The sequence below is a fragment of the Rhinolophus ferrumequinum genome, chromosome 6 (assembly GCF_004115265.2).
Source record: "Rhinolophus ferrumequinum isolate MPI-CBG mRhiFer1 chromosome 6, mRhiFer1_v1.p, whole genome shotgun sequence".
In the NCBI taxonomy this organism is placed as follows: domain Eukaryota; kingdom Metazoa; phylum Chordata; class Mammalia; order Chiroptera; family Rhinolophidae; genus Rhinolophus; species Rhinolophus ferrumequinum.
In genome coordinates this window covers 80,479,114-80,505,475 of record NC_046289.1, presented here as the reverse complement: position 1 = coordinate 80,505,475, position 26,362 = coordinate 80,479,114, and the positions used below count along the sequence as shown (strand labels likewise).

Genomic DNA, 26,362 nt, shown 5'->3' with positions numbered 1-26,362 from the left:
TACCTGTGTGACCTTGGGAAAGTTACTTAATCCTTCAAAGATTTAAGAAAATAGGGATAATATAACACCTGTGATAATTAAATGTAAAAATTAATATATGGAAGACTATTGTTAAATGGCAGTTTTTTAGTAACAGGCAATCATTATGGTACCAATTTATACAGAAATCTATTGTCCCTAAAGAAATAGCGCTTTCTATTTACTTTTATAAAATTAAAAATTCATTATAGAAAATTTCAAAAATACTGATACACAATAATGTTATTTTCATAGTCCAGAAATAACTAAGTTTGTGTATTTTCAAAAGCATCTTTAGTACTTGGCCCTATTTCTTTTTAATGGATCAGACTTGGGAAATGAAATACATGTTACGTTTCCATAACAGAAATATATTAATAGAACACTAGAAGTTGCACTTTCAGATTTCTTCCCCTTAGGCCAAGAAAAAGCAAAGCAAACCAGGCATAGTGCTATCTTGAATGCTCTCCAATGTATCATATTTATTCTTCAAGGCTCATCTCAGTGAAGTGTTTTATAATTCCCCTCAGACCCATGCTCTCTTCTTCCCTGAACGCCCATATAGCACTCTCGTGCTCTGCACCCCAGCTATTCCTGTTCTTTGCTTACCAGTCACTCCCTCCCCCACTGCCCAACCCCTTACTCTGTCTTCAAGAGCTGGAGCTTTTAACCTGAGGACTGTGAGCCTCACAAAATTATACTAAAAATAGTGTTTCTGTAGGTACAAATACATTTTCCTGGAAAGAATCCATATACTCATCAAATTCTCAAAAAAGGTCCGAGACTCAAAAAAGGTACGGAACTCTAGAGAAAGACTTGTGATTTAATTATTCTTGAATCCTCTACAGTAGCATCTACTTTTATATGGCTAAATGTTAGTTGATTTAAAATTTTATTGATAAATCATAAAATTAATGTTAGGTTTTTGTTTAATGCAATCTTTTAAATAACATTTTCCTCATTCCTCATTCCCTCATTTTAATATATACTGTTTCTGAAAAGAAATGGTGGTTACTAGGAGCTAGGGGGAGAAGGGAATTGAGAGTTATTGTTTAATGGGTACAGAGTTTTGAAGGGGAAGATGAAAAAGTTCAGGAGATGGATGGTGGTGATAACTGCATAACAATGGGATGTACTTAATGCCACTGAACTGTTATGTATATTTTATTGCAATAAAAAAATACTGCTTTTTATTCTCATATAATATTAATCACCTACTACAGGACAGGAAAGGAATAAGAAATATACTGGTTAACTTTTAGGATATAAGAAAAAGTCCTCAAAGGAGAAGCAAATCTTAACCCCAATCTCCACACTGTTGGTTTTAGAGTATAAGTACAAATTAAAACACCATGATATAATCATAAATCCTGTCCAAACAGAGGAGCTGTTATCTGAGTAAACAAAGGTAAATTGCTTAGGGACATCAGTTTATCTGTGTGAAGCAAATTAAACTTTTTCAGGGTAACAAGTCACAACTCAGGGGATAATAATAACTTAGTCCAATTTTATCAATGTATTATCCACATGAATAATGTAAGCATTTTGGAAACCGGCAATAAGCATTTCAAGGTGCCAAGAACACATTTTATTCAATAAACATTTAGGGAGTATTCTCAAGATTGAGAAATATAAAAGTCCCAAAACTACTTAAAAAAAGAAAAAGCAGGCTACATAGTATGCTGATTACAAAAAGGAAGAATTAAGTTCTGATGTTACCTCACTTTACTCCCATCTCATACTTTACAGCTTGCCTCACTAAAGAAAAAGTCTCAGACTCCATTAGGTTATAAATATATTTAAACATCAAAAATATTCATATTAATGATGCTATATGAGTATTTCCAAACAATATATATATCTTTCAAACACCTAGATTCTAAACCTTTTGATGATTAAATGTCAGTGATACCTCTTTGTTATTTATTACCAATAAATAACTTGCAAAGACATTTTAAAAATTTGCAAAGACATTTAAAAAATTCCATTTTACCAAAAAAATTTCTTATGCCTATGTAAGAGAGAGTTACATCTATTTCTCCAGTGGAATCTAGGGAAATCCTTAGAAACAGATTCAACATAAAAGCTAACTACTAATATTTAAATTGCCTATCATAAAAAATATACCCACTACCATATCGTAGAATTGTGCATTCGAGGTAAGCTAATATGTTTATTGCTCTCTTGACATTAACATTAAATAATTAGCTGAATATAAAATTTTCCCATTGTGCATTTACCAAAAAGCCAAATTTTCCTGATAGTTACTCTAATTCAGTAGTATTTTACTCAGTTAATATTTACTGTGTGCCCACCACGTATCAGGCACTGGGCTGTAAGTGTTGGACAGCTGTGAACCAAACAGCCATGTTTACCCTAAACAACACTCAAGTACTACTGCTTTTCTAGAACGCAGACGTATACCACCACCTTTTCAAAGTGCCTTTGTGTTTATGTAAACATACTCTGTTTCTGTAATATTTTGAAAAGTTCAATTTATGAGTCTGATCTCTAGAGTAAAATTTAAAAATGATTATGTTTTTAAAGACATAAAAATGTTTGCCGGTCCTAAGTTTGTTTTCTGTATGGCAAAAGCAAAACATCAAAGATAGCACAAATTACTTGAAACCTTAAGATTTACCTGAAATGGGAACATTCTGGGAGACTGATAACTGCACATCTCCAGTTCCTGGTGGCATGTCAACAACTAAATAGTCCAGTTGACCCCAATCTACCTAAAAACCAAGATGACACAAATAACATCACTACATAGCAACTACAGTGAATAGTGATTTAAACAATAAATGTATTAATAAGAAATCTAAAATAATAGCTTTCACTTGAGCAATTACTAAATGCCAGGGACTGTGCTGAGAATAGATGTATGAATGATAAACAAATGAATGAAGAAATAAGAGACGGTCCCTGACTCCAGCAGACCTTCTCTGAATAAGGTTAAATTTCCAAATGATGCCCCTTTCATCCCCCACGCGTACACTAACAGTGAACCCATTTCACAGTGGGCTTCTATTCAGGACCAATCATTTATTTTCATTGGGAATAGCCAATATTTTATCAAAGAAGGCCTTAGCTTTTTGTCCTTTGGGTGTTTTTTTTTTCATTTGGTTTGGTACAGTATGTCCTATGGCAGATCCTAATAGAATTTTTTAAGTTTACAATTTTTCCTTGATTAAACACTCTAATAATGAAAACCAAAAGTTAAGATCATTTTAGAGATATAACTAGAGATCTAACACTATAATACTTTCTTTCTTTCCAGGCATTTTTCTAAGTTCTGTACCTAAAAATTCAGCTATATAACTAAGCCCTCAATGCTCAGCCTCAATTTAGACAGGTCCCAAGAGTACCTCCCAAGGCTCTTGTCTCCTCAGATGCTTCTCCCTCTGAGTCCCCAGTCTCAGTGAATGGCCTTAGGTTCTTCAGTTGCCAAAGGCGGAAGCTTGGAATCACACTTACCTCTTCCCTTTCCCTCACTATCCTAGTCACTCATTCTGCTTTCTTAAAATCTCTCAGTTGTATCCACTTCTCTCTTCCCCACTGCCAAGAACCCAACAGAGGCCACAACCATCTGTCACTAAAGCCTCTGAACCAAACTCTCTGCTCCAGCATTGCCCATCTAATCTGTTCCCAGCACCAGTGAAAAATGGTTCATCTAAAATGCAAGTCTGATAGTGCCATTTTTTTGTTTAGAACTCTTCTGTTGCTTTTAGGATAAAGCTCCAGAAGCTTAAGCTTAAGCTCCAGAACACTGCTTGGTCTTTTTCACTTACTAATTCCTCCTTATTCTTCAGATCCCAGCTTGAAATTTACTTCCTCTAATTTCTAGATTAGATTATGGTGTTCCTGCTATGTACTTCTCCCAATCATTCATTCATTCAATCATTCAACAAATGTTTATTGGGTACCTACTGTATATTAGGCATTGAGCTAAGTATTGATAATTAAATGGTATCATGGTTCGTAGCCTCACAAAATTTATAATATAGAAGGAAACACCTATTAAGCACATAATGAAATAAACCTGTGCAAAGAAAGAGATTAGTAAGTGTGAGAAACTGAACGAAGATCAACATAGCTACCGTGTTTACCCGAAAATGAGACGGGGTCTTATATTAATTTTTGCTCCAAAAGACGCATTAGGGCTTATGTTCAGGGGAATGTCATCCTGAAAAATCATGCTAGGGCTTATTTTCCGGTTAGGCCTTCCTTGGGGGGAAGCACGGTAGAAAACAGTGAGTGAGGAGAAGGGTGGCATTCATTTACTGTTGTGTCATTATCTGTTTTCTCACGAAACTGAAGCTGAGTTAGAATACCCAACACAGAACAGATACACTGGAGATGCTTAATAACTTTTATTTCAAGGAATTAATGAATAAATGAACATATGCAAAGGTTGGAGAATTTTTAAAAAATAAGTGGAAATCATACTGTGTATATAATTCCATATTCTGTTCCTTAAAACTTAACGATGTGAAATAAGCCTTTTCTATATAACCATGTATTTTTAAAATTAAATTTTAGATGACATTGAGTTAAATGGATTCATTCATGTATTAACACATTTATTCAACACATATTAATTGATTTTTGTTTTTGTTTTTGGAGGGCGCAGCTCACAGTGGCCGACGCGGGGATCGAACCCACAGTGTTGGTGCTATCAGCACCACGCTCTACCCAAGTGAGCTAACCAGCCATCCCAAACACATGTTAGTTGAGGATCAATTAGTGTCGGGCACTGTTCCAGGTGATGGGAATAGAGCAGTGAGGAAAACAACATTCCAGCCACCATGGAACTAACATTTTAGTGAAGGAGACAGACAGACAGAAAGAAAGACAAATCAAAGAGTAAAACTGTGAAGAGAGCAAGTATCTCTTACTGTACAAAATTATTTGGTTCCTGATTCAGATACCTAGATGAAATAGCAAGAAATATATATTTTTTAAATCTCTTCAATTCCTGATTTTCAAAAAGCAAGTAGCAAGAGTTCAGACAGCAAAAGATTTATCAAAGAATTTCTTTGAATCTCCTCAGTTCCCAAGGTCAGATGGCAAAGAATACTTGAAGAGGAGGGAAAAAAGGATGGAATGGTGGAAGGTGCTACCTCAGACTGGGTGGTCAGAGCCCTGAGTGAAGTGAGAAAGTAACTGATGCAGTTATCTGAAGGAAAGCATTCCAGGCATAGCAAGCGTAAACGCAAAGGCCCTAAGAGGGGATATGCTTGGCTCATCCAAAGTACAGCTGGGAAGTCAGTAGAGCCTGTCTAAAACAGCACCCCCAAACATCAATCTCCCTCCTTCTCTGACTGTTTTTCTTCAAAACATGAATAGTATCTGACATTAGATATTGACTTGGCTTTTGGGAATTCTATGATATTTCTCAAACACAAGTACTTGCTACTGATGTAATGACACATTTTAAGAGAATGATAAAATGATGAACATAAAGTAGTTCATTTTCAATATAGGGTTCCAGGGTTTGAAAAATAGTTACCTCAAAGTTACCCATGACCATCATCTATGAAACTATCTACAAAAAAAAAAAAAAAGATACAGGACACATTTCATTTTCTATCCTAGCAGTGAAACTCCCGGCACTGGCAGACTGACAAGGTCTCTTTGTTTCAGAGAACATCAAATGACTGGTGCCGACAATTTATCATTGTTGTTCCTTGGCATTTAATCATATTTATCACGTTGGCTCCAATTTCTTAAAAAAGAACTGCTATTAAGGTTCCAAGGAACTAAAAATACTTCCCTGTTAAGGCAGTTAATTTCAAATGACCCTTAAACTGAATTTAAACGATCTGGAAAACAGAACCTGGCCCAGCACCTTCCCCACACACAGTAGGCTTTCCGCTTGCTGACTTGAATTGACATCAGTCAATTGAGTCATCTTGAATTGAGTTCCAGTTTTACAGCATTTATTAATACTAACACTGAAATATACTGGCTGCCAGAAAGTTCCAGTTCGCTCGATTTTAGAATGTCCCAGCCATCCCGGGTCTGCCAGCAAGGCCAACGCAAGCCTAGTGAAAATAACAGCAATTGGGGTGGACCCCGGGCCTTGGGGAATCTGGGAGGAAAATCATTGCCGAGAAAGAGAGGCAGAGCTACAGCCTGCTAGGCTAGAGCCTGAGTAGTAGCCCAGAAGAATTAATCGTCTAAGGGGGAAAAAAAAAAAAAAAAGGTGCAGCTAAAGAATAAACAGAGCAATCATGAAGCAGGAGAAATGGGACAAAATCTAGATTGAATCATTTAAAAGTGGGCATGTCCAGGCAGCCCGTTCACATGGTGCTTGGAATATTCCATAAGTGATAGGGCAAATTCTTAAAGGAAGTTGGGCTGGGCCAGACATTGCCTCTTTCCTTCCTGTCTGCTCTTAATTACTGACTGAATAGACTTGACTCATAATTAGCAGCTCTCAAAGTAGTGTCCTTGTGTCTGACCTTGGCCAAGTATCTGTTGCTACTTCTACCCGATACCTAATTTCTGCCATCTGTCCCTGACTTCTTGGTTCTCCGACCCCCAGTTAGGCACAGCCCTATACTAAGAGCAAACAGAACACAACCTGTACTTTGCTCAGTCCCAGACCTGAAAGCATGCCACTACTGTACTGGCAAAGAAGATGCAGCTAACCTTCTTTCAGACCCATGGCCAAACTGTCAGACAAATGACCAAGCTCCTAAGAGTTTTGATTCAACTAACTTCCTGGGTTTGAATGGGGTTTCAAGCTCTAAGAGTTCCAGAGCTATTGTTTTTATGCATCACTATCTCCCCACATCAATGTAAGCTCCCTGACAGACGACACCATTCTTGATGCATCTCTGGACTTCCTCTCCACATCCAGTCCTCTCTATAACGCCTAAACAGTGTTCACGCAACATCCACTGAGTGATTCTATGAGTCAAGTTGCCACTTACAATTTTATTATACTACTGAAATTAAAACTTTTGCCATGTGAGGCACTTTTTATATACAATACAAATCTAAAATAGAACATAAAGTGTTTTAAAGTCTAAACCATAGTTTTTGCTCTGCCCAGTGAACTAGTCATAAAAATCATGCAACATTTTATTTTCATTGCAAGAAGAAAATGGCTACAAAGGTGAAATTATTTAAGTATCAATATCATAATAAAAATCTGAATAACAAAAAAATTTCTACTTGCGCTGATAGCCTACGGACTTGTGAAAGTAAAGGATGCAACAAAATATACTAAACTTAATCCTTGAGATCATTTTGACAAGAGCTGACCCAGTTATAAAATGAGAACACATCATTCAAGTTACAACAATGATGGCAATGTTTTTCCCTAATATTTTCTCTTTTTTTCAGATGATAAAGTTCTCGAATCCATTTTCAAATGTCTTCTCTTCTATAGGAGAAGGGGCAGGGGGTGAAGTGGGGGAGGTAGATTACTTGAATAAATCCCTTCAAAGTCACTACCCACCCAAGTGGTAGCAGTAATGTTTTGAGAGAGAAAAGAAGAGAAACTTCACTCTTTATCTTTCCGTTTATCGTCGGCTCCCATTTCCTTAGTTGTTCTCGCAAAGGTATAGAGCAGACTGGCCCTGACAGCCTGCAGACAGCACCGATTCACAAAGGACTCCTTATCCAAAAGCTGATACATGGGTCAATCTTTGGTAACTCTATACCTAGTTTCTGAAATAGTATTTAAAAGATTATCCAGTTCCCAGGACTGCTCACTGATGCCCATGAAAATCCACAATACAACTGAAAGAGTAAAACCTTACCATATAAAAATAATGATGCTACCACAAAAGTAAAACAATATTTCAGTTAATTTTGGGAACATCTCTCTAGGTTCTCTAAAGGCCTGCTTTAGGCCAACTGCTTATATGTTCATAACCTAGGAAGCATACGTTAGTGAAGGACAGGACTGCTACTAAAAAGGCCTAAAATATTAATTACAAACCTGCCTGAGAATCAAGATATTGCTATTTCTTTTAATTACTGAAAGAAATTAAAAAATAAAAACTCTCCCTAGACACCTAAGGGCTAAAGCTTCAGAATTTTTTTTCCAGTAGGAATAACAAATCACTTTACTAACCTAATTTGGGAGCGTTCATAAAATATATTGAGATGTGTAGTATTCTCTTTAATAGGGAAAACTATAACACTCTTTTAAAAAATCCTAGAGATAATATTGTATTTGGGAGAATTCAAAGTCCTCCAGGGGCAGGATTAGGACACCATAGAAGCTGCATGGAGCCCCACAGAGAAAATCCATCGTCATTGCCCAGTGGTTTTGACGGTTCTTGAGGACATCACAGAACTTGAGCAACACTACTGCTCTGGGAGACAGGCCACATTCACATACCTTTTATTATAATATATTGTTATAATTGCTCTATTTTATTTAGTTATTGTTGTTAATCTCTTATCGTGCCTAATTTATACATTAAATTTTCTCATAGGGATGTGTGTGTAGGAAAACACACAGTATATATAGGGTGTGGTACTATCTGCGGTGTCAGGCATCCACTGGGGGTCTTGGAACACCTCCCCACAAAGGGGGGCTGCTGTATAATACAGAGTCTGTAGACTCACAGAAAATTATTTACTAGATAATATAAGTAAGAAATAGAAGAATCATTCATTTCCTTTAACTTTTTTCCTTTTCTGGTTAATTACACTGATGGTTCTATTGCTTCTGAGGGTTTTTTTTTTTTCATGGTATGACATAGTATTTTTTCTGTACATGATCTTTTAAGAGTCTTTTATTTTATAAAGCAAGGGTCCTCGTAACCATGGACATGTTGACTATAAATTTCCTGACTTTGTGATGTTAAAGAATATTTTAACTTCCAACAATCCACCATTGAATCCTGGTTTTGTTTTAAATCAATAAGTACCATTCTATCAACCATCTACACAAGAAAATCATGTGGTATAATAATTTAAATCAAAGTAAATAACCTATAAAGACTAAGAACCAAAAAAAAAAAAAAACACTTTAAAGATTTTTTTTTAAATACCTACAGCTTTTGAACATGATATTTTTGAAATTGGCTCAGTGGATTTTACCCTAAAACTTAAAAGATCTAACTCAACTGAGAAAAACTGTAGCTCCATATGCAGTTATATTTTAAGTAGGAGCTATTATAATGTAGCTTTGGGATTTTAAATTGATTCAGACATTAATTATTATGATTTTTTTTAAAAAAAAAAAAACAGCACTGGAAAGGGGAAAAATCAAGACTTTAAATCTATCTGGGTACAGGCAAGAATCCAGATATCTAGTCATTAAATAGAGGAACTTTAGTCTGGGAAATTGGCATATCTAAATTCCAATCATTTGTGTCACTAAGCAGCTATATTACCATGGGATAGCCAATTAACCTCTCTGGACCTCAGTTTTCTCATCTGTAAAACAAAATGATTTAGATTAGATGATTACTAAGGTTTCTTCCAATTACTTAAAAAAGAAAAAGGAAAGAAAGTGTAACAATGATCTGTTTGTGTAAATTGGAAAATATTTGTGAGGGATTTGCTCACAGAAAAAAATAAAAGGCATTTTTATCCAAAATACCAAAATGACAAAATAAGCTTTTCTTTTTTTAAAGGGGGGAACACTTTATATAAGAACAAGAAAGCTAAAAGCTACTTGGCACATTTAACAATTTATTTTATAAAATGATCATATTTCCTTTAGAAAATTGGCTGAATTTTGCAAGGAACTTAGATTTAAATTTGTATTGAACTACAATCTACCCATCCTCTTTCTATATATTAAAATCCCTCTTTCTATTATAGCTCATCTAGGAGTTAATGTGTTATATCTTTATAAAACGTCATAATTTACAAAACAGATGCATTTTGGAAAAGTTGTTGAGGAAACTGCCACTGAGGTGAGGATTGGGGAAGGGATTCAATCACAAGCCCTTAAAGGCTGACAACTAATACAAAACTTCCATACACATTCATGATAGGGAAATACTCAGCCAACAAAAGAAAGCTTGAATCATTCAGATGCTTACCACACACTCAAATACAAATTTTGGATCAATAAAAGGATGGAAGAAAATTGTTACCTAAGAATCTTTCTTATGTTTTCCTTTTGCTACATATGAGATTGGTTTACTTTGGACTAACTTCATTACTCAGACTACGGGACTTCAGATATACTTTGTTTGCTGATTAGTCTTTAGTTGCCACAGGCACTGCTATTTATAAGACCTCCCCCTTTTTAAAATATTAATAAGCATCTACTAAATTACAAGAATTTAATTGGAGACTATAGAAATATATTTGCTCTTTTAAAAAATAAAAAGGATTAGATCTGTAACACAATTTTTGTAAACTGCTGTATCTTCACTAAGGAAAGAAATCAGCAAAGTTTCAGTAATAGACATAAAATAAGAATTGTATGAAAGTGTCAATATACACATTAATCAGAAAATCAGACATCAAGGTTTTATTATTAATTTATAGTTTGAATTTAGCCAAGCTGCTTAACTTTTCTGTGCCTCTGTGTCTTCATCTTAAAATAGTATAAATAGAGAATTTTAGAGCTAGAAAGGGCTCTAGATTATCTTGCCCAATGTTCCTATTTTACAGATTAAAAAAACAAAACAAAAACAAAACTAAATCTCAGCAATCAAATGATTTGCCCAAAACATATTCTGCAGAATAGGAAACAATTAAAACAACCTTTAACTGTTCTATAGAGGTTTATTTTCCCAAAGAGGAAATGAGATTATGTATCTTTTTTAAAAATAGGTAATTAAATAGTAGCATTACATTGAAAAAAGTTACTTTAAAGAAAAGCTTGTTATGTCATACAAGTCAAAATTAAAATTTCTCTCGGTGAGCATACCATGTTTATTCTTCCAACTAAATGCTAAGAAAATATTTGTTCATTTCTGAGGTCACCACATTCCAAAATGATCTGAACAAATAATTTTAAAATATCTTTGCCATATGTTTAGATGACATAAGCCATGTTAAATGGCTTTTTTTTTTTTTTTTTGCAAATTAAAGGGAAATTACTCATGAGTAAAACTAAGCAGAAAAACATTTGGTTAAAATACAATTTAAAAATATGTAAATGACTAAAAATAAGGGCTAAAAAGTGAGCAGAAAAGAAGTCACATCTGCTGTTTGAGTAGATTAATTAAATTTCTACATTTTAGTGACCTGTGCCTTGCAGCTGTTAAGCAGACCTATCACGTACAAAGCAAAAAACAATAAATTTACTGTCATAAGTGACTTCCTAATGAGAACTAAATAATGCAGCAGCTTTTAGCTATAACTACTTTTGACACAAAGGATTTTGAGAAAGATTAAGAAATACATATATGAGAATACAGATAGAGATGATACAGAATAGGTGGGAAAGATTTGAGGGTTGGGGAAAAAATAAACACATAGAACAACCTAATTCCCATCTCCACTTCCACATTTTCCAACTTCTAAACTATATTATAACTTCAGAAGTACCCAAAAGACAGCTAAGAAACCTAAGAGTGCTAAATTGCAGAGAAATAGAAAAAAGGACTGAATTTTATGCATTCATTAAAAGACTATTAAATGAGCAGCTGTTCCTTTATTCTCATTTAAGCACATTGGTCGTTACATCTAGGCTTGTTCACAATAATCTTGTACCCTGATGAGCAAGTGGATATGGCAGTGTGTCTAGAAGTTGTTCTTGCCTGAATAGGTATCTGCTGTCTTCATATTTATCTGTTACAGATCACACATTAATACATGTGCTTAAAGCCAGAGCATAAATAAGTGGGTGCAGAGGATAATCATTACGGAGTTTAACCCTAACTCAGAAGTTAATACTGACATCTACATGTGCCAGGCACTGTCATAGACACTGGGACACTGCAGTGAACAAGATACCGGAAGTTCCTGCCCTCACGGAGCAGGGATAGGAAGGCAATAAACAAACCTATTAGCACAACACTTGTAAACTTGCTAAAAGTCACCTTCCTAAACCTCAGTTTGCTATCGATAAAACTGGAAAATTAATATTGCTTAGGGAAGTATCATCATATCCTTCTCAAATACAAATTATGCCAAAAAACTATAAATCAATAGGACTTGCACTCAATTTTCCCTGATCTATCTCTGCCTCCAGTGACACATATATAACAGAATGTAAGCCGGAAGAAGAAGTGTAAGCCATGCCATGAAATAGAAGGAAAATAACTGGATCATGGTAAGACTCAACACAAACCTGTTTTCTATATAGAAACTAACTCTAGTTAGTAAGCTATGGCTTCTCAAATAAGATGTTAATGACAAACATACGCTATTTGGAATATATTTACTTTGCCTTAGTTTCAGGACCAATGTCCAGACAAGTCATTTTTATTTCAAACATCATGGCAGTTTAAAAATCTTTGATATCAACTAGACTAATGTTAATCAGATTGTGAATTTCAAGTCACATCTTAACACGATAATTCTTTTTTTCTCTTCCAGTTCAAGAAATAATTTTACTTGATATGATAAATATATACTTTCGCAAAATAGCATCAAAACAGACATACTCTGATATTTGATTCTTGTATTTAAAACAGCAAACTAGCTATGAATATACAAATAAAATTAAAGGTTGAGGTTCTGACCAAGTTACTTTGGCATCAGAAAGCAAGACTATCTGGATGTAAGAAATTAACTCCTTGAATCGAGTATACTCTCAGTAATTCTGACATATTAATGTACAGGACAATATATCAGAGTAAAGAAATAGACGCAGATTTCCAACATAAACTGTAAGTTAGCTAATGGCTTCAATCAATATCTCCTCTCTCTCTCAACTCCCCAATAAATGACACATAAAAAAATAGAAATTGGGGTGGGGGGGAGACCTACTCTGAGAAAACTAAGGCTAAATCCTGAGAACAAACCAAAAAAATGGAAGAAATGTGTACTAACAATAGAGTAAAAGTGTCTTCCTATGAAATAGTGATCTCTTTTTCAAAGGCAGAATACAAGTCTTATTCACTTTTGTATCTTCAGGTCAAGCACAGTGCCAGGTATATACAGACCCAATAAATGTCTTAATTAAAAAAGAAAAGAAAAAAGACAATAAATGTCTTAATTAAAAAAAAAAAACAATCTAAAGAGACCGTCCACATCCTTCCCCCACCAAAGGTACCGGTACTGACTTTCTGGCACCACCGCCCACATTCCTTACACAGAATTTACTAACTTTCGACTACAATTACCTTCATCCCTACTGTCCCATTCCTCTTCCATCATCTTCCCAACGAAGAAGAGGTATACCAGGTCAGACAATTAAGTTTGCGAACTCATCCTACAAAAAGTTCTACATACGTCATTGCTGAATAACACAACGGTCACCTTCGAAGTACTCCCCTTGGGAAGCTATGCACCGATGCCAGCACCTAGTCCACCCTTCAAAGCAATTTTGGAACTCTTTTTCTGGGATGGCCATCAGAGCTGTCATGATGTCATCAAAATGTCTTCCTTTCAATATTTCTTCAGGTAAAGAAGAATATTTATCTTCAGGTAAAGAAAGAAGTCATTGGGGTTCAGATCAGGTGAGTAGGGAGGATGTTCCAATACAGTTATTTGTTTACTGGCTAAAAACTCCCCCACAGACAGTGCCGTGTGAGCTGGTACATTGTCGTGATGCAAGAGCCATGAATTGTTGGCGAAAAGCTCAGGTCATCTAACTTTTTCACGCAGCCTTTCAGCTCTTCCAAATAGTAAACTTGGTTAACTGTTTGTCCAGTTGGTACAAATTCATAATGAATAATCCCTCCGATATCAAAAAAAGGTTAGCAACATCCTTGCAACAAGTTCACAAACTTAATTGTCAGAGCTCGTAAATATTTGTTACAAAGACGCTTGATGAAAGCTCAGAGTACAACATTTTGATGGTTTTATGAAGATGAGCTACACAACTGATCTATGAAGAAAACTCAAGAATGACTGGTTAGCTCTCCTCAGCTAGGCAACTCCAACCAGCAATCATCTAAGGCTTGTGACAGGTATTTGGCCAAGCATTATAACCTAAACTCAGCAGCAAAAATCTGTGAATGAAAAACTCATGTACTCCAAAATCCGATGTTTAAATGCCAAAATGTTTTGTTGTAAAAATAAAAGCCTGACCAGTATTCTTCCCTTAATGGAAGGGGGCTACTGCAGACCCATTAGCAGTGTGGGCCACAGAAGTCCCTATACACAGGGTCAACACATCTCTTAAAAGCTATTATCTGGATTACCAAATAATTGTGGTAACAAAGCTCTACACATGAAACTTTCATCAATGCTCCTAAATTTGTCCTCTGCTTTTCATGACAAATGAAATCACTGAAATTTGTCACATGACACGGTCAGTCATAGAAATATGAAACACTTAAAATCAATACTGGCACTTATTGGGTAGTCTGCAGGCCCTGGATTGTACACTAGCAGGTGCCATAGGCATGATTACATAAGAGAAGCAGACTTGTCTACTTATGGCTGTCAAACTGAAAGAAAAACCAACTACCCATGAAGCTACAAGAAGGGTGTCTGCCCTCTTTTAAGAACCACTCATTCTAACTTTATTTTTATACTCAATTTCATGGATCTTGCCACATCTAAAAACTATTTGAGTTTAGTTAAATAAAAAACTTCCTGAGCTATGACTGATCCAGTAGTATTACTTTTGACTAACGGCCTATGCATAATAACCTTGTGCTCCAAAATAGTTAGAAAAACTGATTTTTACAAGATGTCTTTACCCTGCATTTTGAAAACACAGGACTTCTGTCCTCTTCCTGAAAAACACTGTGTGACAACAATTTAATTTCATTCTGGGCAATTATAGAATTATAAATTTTCTGATACATTTCTATTTTTTTAAAAATTTAAGAAAGTGGTTCCCCAAGAATATGCAATGGGGTAAGGATAGCCTCTTCAATAAAAGAATGGACAGCCATATGCAAAAGAGTGAACCTGAACCCGTATCTCATACCATACACAAAAGTCAACTCAAAATAAAGAATTGAAAGTAGACCTAAAACTGTAACACTCCAAATGAAACAAGGGTAAGGTCCTTGACATTGATCTTGGCAATGCTTTTCTGGATTTAACACCAAAAGCAAAGGAAACAAAATAAAAAATAAACAAGTGGGACCACATCAAACTAAAAAGCTTCCGCACAGCATAGAAAATAATCAACAAAACAAAAAGGCAACCTACTGAAAGGAAAAAAATATCTGCAAATCATATATCTGATAAAGGGCTAATATTCAAAATATATAAAGTACTTATACAATTCAATAGCAAAAAAACAAACAATCTGACTAAAAATGGGCAGAGAAACTGAAAATACATTTTTCCAAAGACATATAAATGGCCAACAGGTACATGCAAAGGTGCTCAATATCACCCACTAATCATCAGGGAAATGCAAATCAAAACCAAATTAGATATCATTTCACAGAATGTCTATCATCAAAAAGAAAAGAGATAAGTGTTAGAGAGGATGTGAATAACAGGGAACCCTTGTGCACCATTGGTGCATATGTAAACTGGTGTAGCCACTATGGAAAACCGTATTAAGGTTCCTCAAGAAATTAAAAATAGAATTACTATATGACCCAGAAATCTTACTTCTGCGTATATATCCAAAGAAAATGAAAACAGAATATCAAAAAGATATCTGCACTCCCATGTTTATTGCAGCATCATTCATAATAACCAAGATATAGAAACAACATGTTTGTCAATGGATGAATAGATAAAGAAGTTGTGATATATACATATAGATATATACGTACACACACACACACACACACACTGGAATATTATTCAACCATGAGAAAGAATGAAATCCTGCCATTTGCGACAACATTGATGGACCCCAAGGGCATTATGTTAAGTGAAGTTAAAAAAAAAAGAGCCAAACTCTTAAAAACGAAGAGTAGAAAAGTGGTTGCCAGGGGCTGGGATGTGGGGAAATAGGGAGAGGTTGTTAAACTTTCAGCTATATGATGAATTTGGTCTGAGGATCTATTGTAAAACATGGTGAGCATGTAGATCACCTGTAGATAACACTGCATTGTACAACTGAAACTTACTAAGAGAGTAGAACTTAAAGTTTCCCACTAAAAAAATTTTAAAAAGAAAAAAACTAGTTTTCAAAAAACTTAGTGCAATGCAAAGGCACCTAGAAAAACATTAAATTCCCAAAGACAATAATTTGATTCACTTAGCCCTTACACACATACATTATATGTACACTTATAATCCATGCTTTAGTAGATTAATTAATAAAAAACAGAAATTATATATCCAAAGAGTGCTACCTCATATACAAAAATGCTCAGTACAAGATTTTTTTAAATAAAGAAAACGTGGTTCCAACTTTAATGTCCTTCAATGGGAGAACGGTTAAATAAAGCATCATCAGTCACCAAACTAGAGAGCTGCTGTGCACCCAAAGATGGAATGGAGACCCAGCACCTTCTCCTCAGCCTCGCACCGCCCTGCTGCTCCGGGCTGAGATGGCTCCAGTCAAGAGCATTGCAGTCCCTCCGGGGCGGCCTCCCCTGCACATCTGGCTTGAATAGCAAATCCTAGTCACTTAGCGCCAGTGTCCTGCCCACTCCTCTCTAGATGCAAACCCCACATTCAATCTACCAGAAGAGCAGCTGGAGGGTGGCAGTCAGGCCCAGGAGTGAGACCAATGCTCTCCTACCCTTGGGATTGCAGATACCCATGAAGCCAGCAGCAAAGACAGCCCCACAAAGCACACTGGTGAAACAGCTGACTGAAGTATTTGAGCCTGAAATCCCCAAATCAAATCTTCCCCTAGAGCCTGTTCTGCCCCGCAGAGGCACCTGCATCTGAACTGGACTTCCCTGTGGGCACCCAGCCTTGAGAACCAGAGGCCACCTCTGAGTCATACGGAGCTCCCTCCAAGCAGGTGTTATCCCAGGAGGCAACAAGACAGCTCACAGAAAACCCTGTGGCCAGCAGGGCTCAGAAAAGCTCTTGAGAGACCCTGAAACTCCCTTATCTTCAGGTTCTAAGCACAACAAACAGCAAGGTACTAGGGAGAGCTCCCCTTATCATCCTGCAGGATGACAACTCCCCCAGGACCATGAGGTAAGTGGCCTCCCCTGAGTGAAAATGTTAGAGAACTAAAGGAAGGGAGCATTCTGGGAACTGGATGACTTATAACACTGGAGAAGCACAGGAGCAAGGCCAGGACCATGACAAGGAAAATCAGCAGTTTCCTTTGGTAGAGAACTAGGCTCTGTGTACCCCTAGCACTGGGTTAACCAGGAGCCCCGTGATATTCTGTGTTCTCTCACTCTTTCTTTCCCTTGGGAGACTAAGGAAAGGCTTGTTTTCTTTGACTCCTCCTAAACTACCACAGAACTATAAATGTGTGGGCATACACGTAACTTAAAAGCTCACTCTAAAGGTAATTCCAAAAGAGAAGTCCCGAAAGTGAAATTATCAAGGGCAACATTCTGGAATAAGTGTTTTATGCTACATTCATCTCTATATTATTCCATATAATCTCAAAGCTAGTGTTATCCACATGACAAGCCACAATAAACCTGAATTGAATACAGAAATAAAGGAAGGAATAAACAAAAGAACAAATAAGCAAATCTACTTAGAATAAAATGTGTCTTGGCAAAGAGCCAAACCTGAAGAAGTTTCTAGATCGGTAGCACTTAATAGGAGATAGTGCAAAAGAGAAGCAGAAGAGGGTGGCATGTTTGTGGTGGAAAGGCCACCATGTAACACTCCCATATGCCACACGTGGAGGGGAGTGAGAGGAGCCACCTTGGCTATCGCAAAATCAGCCCAACTCTGTGGCCCATATTGTGCTGCCTGAGGACAAAAGGAGGAAGTGTACTAGTCTTTGCATCATATATGTATCTCCAATAATAAATATTAGGATGAAAATTATTTTACGAATGAAACATAGTTTATTCAGCAACCATGACGAACAACTTCCCTAAGCAGTTATTTTGAATGACAACACTTACTGGGATATACACACACACACACACACACACACTCACACACACTGTGTGTGTGTGAGTGGGTGTGTATAGTGTTTGCATGTTTATAACAAAATACATTGTTCTCTGTTTTTTACAAAGGAGAAAAATCTCATAATTATACAGTTCCATCTACTGTATGCATTTATCTGTAAAGTATTTCTCAGTTCCTTCTTGATGGAAGATATAATTATAAGTTTTTCAGTATTATTCACATGAGCCAAGATATGCTTGCCAAATTTTCATATCACACATATAACAAAACGTAATCTCCACTTATTTAGATATGAAAAACAGCTTTTAGAAAGATGTGACATTAATTACCCAAAATACAAATATTTTTAAATAAATGCTAAGAGAAAACTTGACATTTTGTAAATTTTTAAAAATCATTCTGAAGCTTTGCTACAGGGATATTTCTCCCACACAAGTCTTTGAAAACATTAATAATGAGATATTTCTTGTCAAGATGGCAGAGTAGGTAAATGCTGTGCTTGCCTCCTCAGGACATCAAAATTACAACTAAACTACAGAACAACCTCCTGAAGTCTAGCTGTATGGAAGTGTACAACTAAGGACATACAGAGGAAGCCACCTCAAGACTGGTAAGAGGGACAGAGACACAGAATGGACTGGTTCCACACCCAGGTGTGGCAGTTAAAAATGGGGAGGGATATCAGCTGCGGCAGTCCCCCCAGAAGAGTGAGGGATCCCAGCCCCACACCAGGCCCCCAGCCCAGGGTTCCAGTGCTGGGAAAAGAAGTCCTGATAACTTCTGGCTATGAAACCGGCAGAGATTGTGGTTGAAGGAGACAGAGAGTGGCTGGAGTCCCAGGTGTTCCTTTTACAGGACCCACACTAGGCTTACTTGCTGATGGACTCATTTGCTCTGAGCTCCAACACTGGGACAGCAGCTTGAAAGGAGCCAGGGACATATGTCGAGGAAGTGAATTTTCTTGCCTCAGGGCAAGGACATCAGAGGCAGCTTTCTCCCAGACAGAAGTTCTTCGTTGAGCTCTGCCTCTTTGCAGCATGCAGACACAGGCAGCGCCATATCTGAGTCTCCAACAACCTGGCCAATACTGGTCGCCCCACCTTGATGATTCCCTGAGACCCCACCTCACCCAATTCATGGGCCTACCTAAGCTGCTTCCAGTGGCTTTTCCACACAAATGGTCTGTCTTGGCTCATGCTGCGGACTTGCCTAAAATCTCTCAAAGGCTAACAAACCCCAAACAATTAGCTTTTGGCCTCAGCAAGCCCTATACTTCTTGCTGAGCAGACCCAAACCCAAAACAAATGGCAGTCAGCCTTCGTTCATGGCTTGGACTCTTGAGGCACCTCCAAGTCCAAGGCAGGTGATGGCCATCTGCAGATTGCTTTGTGGTTCATACCAGGTGACCCAGGAGGGTGCAGCTTAACTTGGCCTGCAGTGAGGACCTTCCCAGGAGTTGCCAGGGCCTACCTGCTCAGTGGGCAGCATCAGACAGAGCCAGAACATCACCCGGCTGCCATCAAGTATGACATGCCCTAAGGTCAGACTAGGCAAGCATCAGAGTCCCACGAAAGCAAAGCCTTCTCTATAGGGTCAGCCCGTGTACACGAGCTCCTCTACTATAGTCACAGCCACTCTTCACAACCAGTCATACTGAGGATCAATCCTCCCCCCACACACACACCATGGACGCACAAAGAGCAACCAAGACTCAACTACAACAGGAGGGCACATACAACCCACACAAGGCACACACCTGGAACCCACCTGGCTCAGGTGACCAGGGAGACTGCCCCACTGGGCCCCACAGGAAACCTACTACATAAAGCCATTCCTACTATAGAAATAAACACAAGGAGACAGCCAAAATGCGGAGACAAAGAAACATATCCTAAATAAAAGAATAGAACAAAGCTCTAGAAAAAGACCTCAACAAAATAGAGACGAGCAATCTACCAGTTGTAGAATTCAAAACACTGGTTATAAGGATGCTCAATGAACTTAGGGGAAGAATAGATGAACTCAGTGAGTACTCCAACAAAGAGATAGGAAACATAAAAATGCAGATAGACAACATAAATAAACAGTCATAAATGAAGAATACAATAACTGAAATAAGGAACACATAAGAGGGAATCAACAGTAGATTAAATGAAGCAGAGGATCAAATCAGCTATTTAGAAGTTAAAGTAGCATAAAATACCCAATCAGAACAGAAAAAAAAGAAGAAGAAAAAAAGAACCCAAAAAAATGAGAATAGTTTAAAGGGCCTCTGGGATAACATCAAGTATACCAATATTTGCATTATAGGGGTACCAGAAGGAAGAGACAGCAAGGAATTGAAAACCTATTTGAAAAAAATAATGATGGAAAACTTCCCAAACCTGGCGAAAGTCCAGCTGATTTCTCAACAGAAACTTCGAAGGCCAGAAGGGATTGGCACAAAATATTCAAAGTGATGAAAAGCATTATTACTTTATCCAGCAAAAGATTACTTTATCCAGCAAAACTATCATTTAGAATCGAAGGACAGATAAAGACCTTCCCAGACAAGAAAAAGTTAAAGGAGTTCATCACCACCAAACCAGTATTACAAAAAATGTTAGAGGGGCTTCTTTAAGCAAAAGAAATTTAAAATAAATATATGAATAATAAACTTGCAATAACTACATATCTATCAACAATTACTGTCATGTAAATGAAAAAGACAGGGTTGCTGAATGGATAAGAAAACAAGACCCTTACATATGCTGCCTACAAGAGACTCACTTCAGATTGAAAGACACACATAGATTGAAAGTAAAGAGATGGAAAAAGATATTTCATAAAAATGGAAACAAACAAAATAAACGTGGGCAAAAATACTTATACCAGACAAAACAGACTGTAAAACAGAGATTATAACAAGAGACAAAGAATCCCACTTCTAAGCATTTATCTGAAGAAACTTAAAACACTACTTTGAAGGGACATGTGCATCCATATGTTCATTGCAACATTACTTACAATAGTCAAGATATGGAGGCAACCTGGTGTTCATCAATGGATGAATGGATAAAGAAGAGGTGGTACATGGGCCGGCCCAGTGGCTCAGGCGGTTGGAGCTCCGTGCTGTTAACTCCGAAGGCTGCCGGTTTGATTCCCACATGGGCCAGTGGGCTCTCAACCACAAGGTTGCCGGTTCAACTCCTCGAATCCGGCTCGGCCCCCTGCAACTAAGATTGAACATGGCACCTTGAGCTGAGCTGCCACTGAGCTCCCAGATGGCTCAGTTGGTTGAAGCGCGTCCTCTCAACCACAAGGTTGCCGACTCGACTCCCGCAAGGGATGCTGGGCTGTGCCCCCTGCAACTAGCAACAGCAACTGGACCTGGAGCTCAGCTGTGCCCTCTACAACTAAGACTGAAAGGACAACAACTTAAAGCTGAATAGCACCCTCCACAACTAAGATTGAAAGGACAATAACTTGACTTGGGGAAAAAAAAAAAGTCCTGGAAGTAAACACTGTACCCCAATAAAGTCCTGTTCCTCTTCCCCAATAAAAAAATCTTTAAAAAAAAAGAGGTGGTACATATATACAACAGAATATTGCTCAGCCATAAAGAAGAAGAAAAACTTGCTATCTGAAACAACATGGATGGACCTAGAGGGTACTGTGCTGAACGGGTTAAGTCAGACAGAGAAAGACAAATGCCATATGATTTCACTTACATGTGGAATCTAAAATCAAGATAAATGAGGGCCGGCCCGGTGGCTCAGATGGTTAGAGCTCCATGCTCCTAACTCTGAAGGCTGCCGGTTCAATTCCCACGTGGGCCAGTGGGCTCTCAACCACAAGGTTGCCAGTTCAATTCCTTGACTCCCTCAAGGGATGGTGGGCTCCATCCCTTGCAACTAAGATTGAACACCGCACCTTAAGCTGAGCTGCCTCCGGGATGGCTCAGTTGGTTGGAGCACAGGCTCTCAACCACAAGGTTGCCAGTTCGATTCCTCTGAACACCGCACCTTAAGCTGAGCTGCCTCCGGGATGGCTCAGTTGGTTGGAGCACGGGCTCTCAACCACAAGGTTGCCAGTTCGATTCCTCTGAACACTGCACCTTGAGCTGAGCTGGCTCCCGGATGGCTCAGTTGGTTGGAGCACGGGCTCTCAACCACAAGGTTGCCAGTTCGATTCCTCTGAACACTGCACCTTGAGCTGAGCTGCCTCCCGAATGGCTCAGTTGGTTGGAGTGCGTCCTCTCAACCACAAGGTTGCTGGTTCGACTCCCGCAAGGGAGTGGTGGGCTGTGGCCCCTGCAACTAGCAACGGTAACTGGACCTGGAGCTGAGCTGCGCCCGACACAACTAAGACTGAAAGGACAACAACTTGAGATGACGTCATAGGAAGGGCGGCAGCGGGGAGCACTTGCTGAGTTCTCCTCCGGATCTTATTACAAACGGGACCTATAACCCATCAAAGAACTCTTTGCTCATCACACAGAACAGCTAAGAGACTCGTGGAAGGATTACTTGAAGGTGCGCTAATTGGGCGAGGAGGGGAAGGAAGGAAGGGAGCGGAGTGAAAATGCGTGGGCCCGCGGCGGGGTACCGGCCGGCAGCGGCGGCAGCGGCGGCAGCGGCGGCAGCGGCGGCGGCGAAAACCGAGGCGGCACCCGCAGTTCCGGGCACGCACGGAATCCCAGGGCGGAACGGAGAGCACAGAGACCAGGAGGTGGGCTCTTTCCCTACGTCCCACGGCTGATTTCTCCCGCCGGGAGGGCGGCTAGTGAGACCTACGGCGGACAAAGAACACAGACTCCATAGCTGGGCCCCTCCCCTCCGTTCTTCCAATCCTACCCCCGCCCTTCCAGAGACTTAAACTGGCCCCTGAACTGAGGAGTAGTGTCAGATTACAGAGCAGCCTTAGTGCTCAGGCTCTGGGAAGCCTGACAGGCAGCCCTGACCCAGGGAGGAGACAGGGAAGAGTGTGATTTTGGCTGGGCTAGGAGAGAAGAGACTCTTCCACCCCTAGCCACCAACTTTTCTGGCCTGCGGGAAGAGGGTGATGCGCGGCTGGGCTGGGAGAGAGAAGACCCCTCCATCCCCAGCCCCCACCCTTTCTGGCCTGCCTAGGGCGGGGCAAGTGCAACTGCGGAGACACTCCCAGGGATCAGCAGTAAGCGGCAGACGCAGCTCTGGGCTTTCAGCAGCTCAGAAATCTCCCGCCCGCACCCCCCCATACACACACACACTGAAGAAGTGCCCTAAGACTCAGGAGTACTGGACACGGGGCTGGTGGTGCTACTCTCAGGGTGCATATGTGCAGGCAAGGGCAGAAACTGCACTGACTTTGTAAAAACTGTCATCCAGACACCTCAGGCCAACGCATTTGAATCTACAGTCTCAAAGTCACTCTGGGCACCAGGTGACCGACTCTGCCTGCGCAATAAGCAGGGGGCTCTTTGGTAGAGCACAGGACAACCTGGACATTACCTGGTGGGCTTAAGCCAAGACTGGTGCTGCTTTTTGTTTTGCTTTGTCTTTATATCTTTGATATCTTTGCCTGTGTCGAGTGGGGGTTATCAGGTGTTTTTACATGTGAATGTATTTGATTTTTTTCTTTGTTGTTGTTGAGCTTGGTGATTTGCTTTGTTCTGAAACTGCCCTACCAGGACTCAGCTTAAGAGGCACAAGATTCAACATATCCAGAGGCCAACTCCTGACCAAACCAGAGTACTACTGGGTTTGACCTACAAGTCACACACCCAGAGGGAATTCTCTGCAGGCACTAGAGCCCATAGAGGAAAAACCACATCTAAGTGGTGAACCCTCACACAGCAGAACACCCTGCAGTGGGCAGAGCCAAGTCTCACAACGAGTCAGCCTAGGAGTTAACCCCACCTACTCACAAGCAAAAGCAATTAAAGATCTTCTTGAACAGGACAATATACACAACACAAGAGTCACCTTTGGAGCACACGCAGAGGAGAAGAACGAAGTAGTGCAAGTCAAATATAAAGGACACATACTACATAAGATAACCTAGCAAGAACTAAGAACTCTAGGGGATCTACCTAATACATCAAAACAAACACAGAGAGTCAGCCAGAATGGGGAAACAAAGATACACGTTCCAAATAAAAGAACAGAAGAAACCTCCACAACTGGAACCAAATGAAGCAGACGTAACCAACCTCTCAGAGACAGAGTTCAGAACACTAGTGATAAGAATGTTTAAGGAGCTTAGAGAAGACATAAAGAAGGATGTAGAAATCAAAACGAACAACCAGTTAGAACTAAAGAACACAATTACCGAAATTAAGAACTCACTTGAAGGAATTACCAGCAGGTTAGATGAAGCAGAGGATCGAATCAGCGACTTAGAAGACAAGGTAGCAGAGATCACCCAAACGGAACAACAGAAAGAAAAAAGAATAAAAAACAATGAGGATGGCCTAAGAGACCTCTGGGATAACATCAAGCGCAACAACATGCACATCATAGGAATACCAGAAGGTGAAGAGAGGAAGCAAGGGATTGAGAACATATTTGAAGTAATAATGTCCGAAAACTTCCCCAACCTGATGAAGGAAACCAACATACAAGCCCAGGAAGTGCAGAGAGTTCCAACCAGGATAAACCCCAATAGGTCCACACCAAGACACATTATAGTTAAAATCGCAAAGGTTAAAGACAAAGAGAGAATCCTAAAAGCAGCAAGAGAAAGACAGAGGATTACATACAAGGGAACTCCCATAAGACTATCAAATGACTTTTCTACAGAAACATTGAAAGCCAGGAGGGAGTGGCAGGGGATACTCAAAGTGATGGAAAACAAAGGCCTACAACCTAGATTGCTTTATCCAGCAAGGTATCATTTAAAGTTGATGGAGAGATAAAGAGCTTTCCAGAAAAAAATAAGCTAAAGGAATTTATTACCACCAAGCCAGCATTGCAACAAATACTAAAAGGACTTCTGTAAATAGAAGAAAGGTCAAAACAACATAACTACAAATTTAAAAATGGCAATAACTATGTACCTATCAATAATCACTTTAAATGTAAATGGATTAAATGCTCCAATCAAGAGACATAGGGTGGCTGACTGGATAAGAAAGCAAGACCCTTGTATATGCTGTATACAAGAGACTCACCTCAGAACAAAAGACACACACAGGCTGAAAGTGAAGGGTTGGAGTAAGATATTTCATGCAAATGGAAACGAGAAAAAAGCTGGAGTTGCAATACTTATATCTGACAAAATAGACTTTAAAATGAAGAACATATTAAAAGATAAAGAAAGGGATCGATCCGACAAGAGGACATAACCCTAGTAAACATCTATGCACCCAACATAGGAGCACCTAAATATATAAAACAGGTACTGACTGACATAAAGACAGAGATCATCTGTAACACTATCATGGTAGGGAACTTCAACACACCTCTGACAACAAGGGACAGGTCTTCCAGACAGAAAATCAATATGGAAACAACAGCCTTAAATGATACATTGGACCACTTGGATTTAATCGATATTTTCAGAACATTTCACCCCAATGCTGCAAAATACACGTTTTTCTCAAGCGCACATGGAACATTTTCCAAGATAGACCATATGTTAGGCCACAAAACAAGTCTTGATAAATTTAAGAAAATTGAAATCATACCAATTGTCTTCTCTGATCACAATGCTATGAAATTAGAAATCAACTACAGGAAAAAAACTGGAAGACACACCAATTCATGGAGGCTGAATAACTTATTACTAAATAATGAATGGGTCAAGCAGGAGATCAAGGAAGAAATCAAAAGATATCTCGAGACAAACGAAAATGAAAACACGACGACCCAAAATCTATGGGATGCCGCGAAAGCAGTCCTAAGAGGGAAATTCATAGCTTTGCAGGCCTACCTAAAGAAACAAGAAACATCACTAATCAACAGTTTATCTTCACACTTAAAGGATCTGAAAAAGAACAGCAAAATAAGCCCAAAGGGAGCACAAGGAAGGAGATAATAAATATCAGAGCAGAAATAAATGAAATAGAAACCAGAAAAACAATACAAAAGATCAATGAATCCAAGAGTTGGTTCTTAGAGAAGATAAACAAAATTGACAAACCTTTAGCTGACTCATTAAAAAAAAGAGAGAGAAAACCCAAATTAATAAAATCAGAAATGAAAGAGGAGAAGTGACAACAGACACCGCAGAAATACAAAAAGTTTTAAGAAGTTACTATGAGCAACTATATGCCAACAAATTTGACAATCTGGAAGAAATGGACAATTGTCTAGAGGCGTACAACCTGCCAAGGCTAACTCAAGAAGAA

At 38.8% G+C, this 26,362-nt stretch overlaps 1 protein-coding gene and 1 pseudogene across 2 annotated transcripts in view; one reads left to right on the top strand and one right to left on the bottom strand.

Annotated features, from left to right (window-relative positions):
- The window catches only part of NUBPL (NUBP iron-sulfur cluster assembly factor, mitochondrial), a 202,909-nt gene that overhangs the window by 51,422 nt on the left and 125,125 nt on the right, over positions 1 to 26,362 (bottom strand). For both annotated transcript variants that reach the window (XM_033109478.1, XM_033109479.1), the window contains exon 7: positions 2,660 to 2,753. In XM_033109478.1, coding sequence (XP_032965369.1) covers positions 2,660 to 2,753 — 94 coding nt within the window. The remainder of the gene's footprint in view (positions 1 to 2,659; positions 2,754 to 26,362) is intronic.
- LOC117024067 (cell division cycle-associated protein 3-like) lies at positions 16,414 to 17,290 on the top strand (annotated as a pseudogene).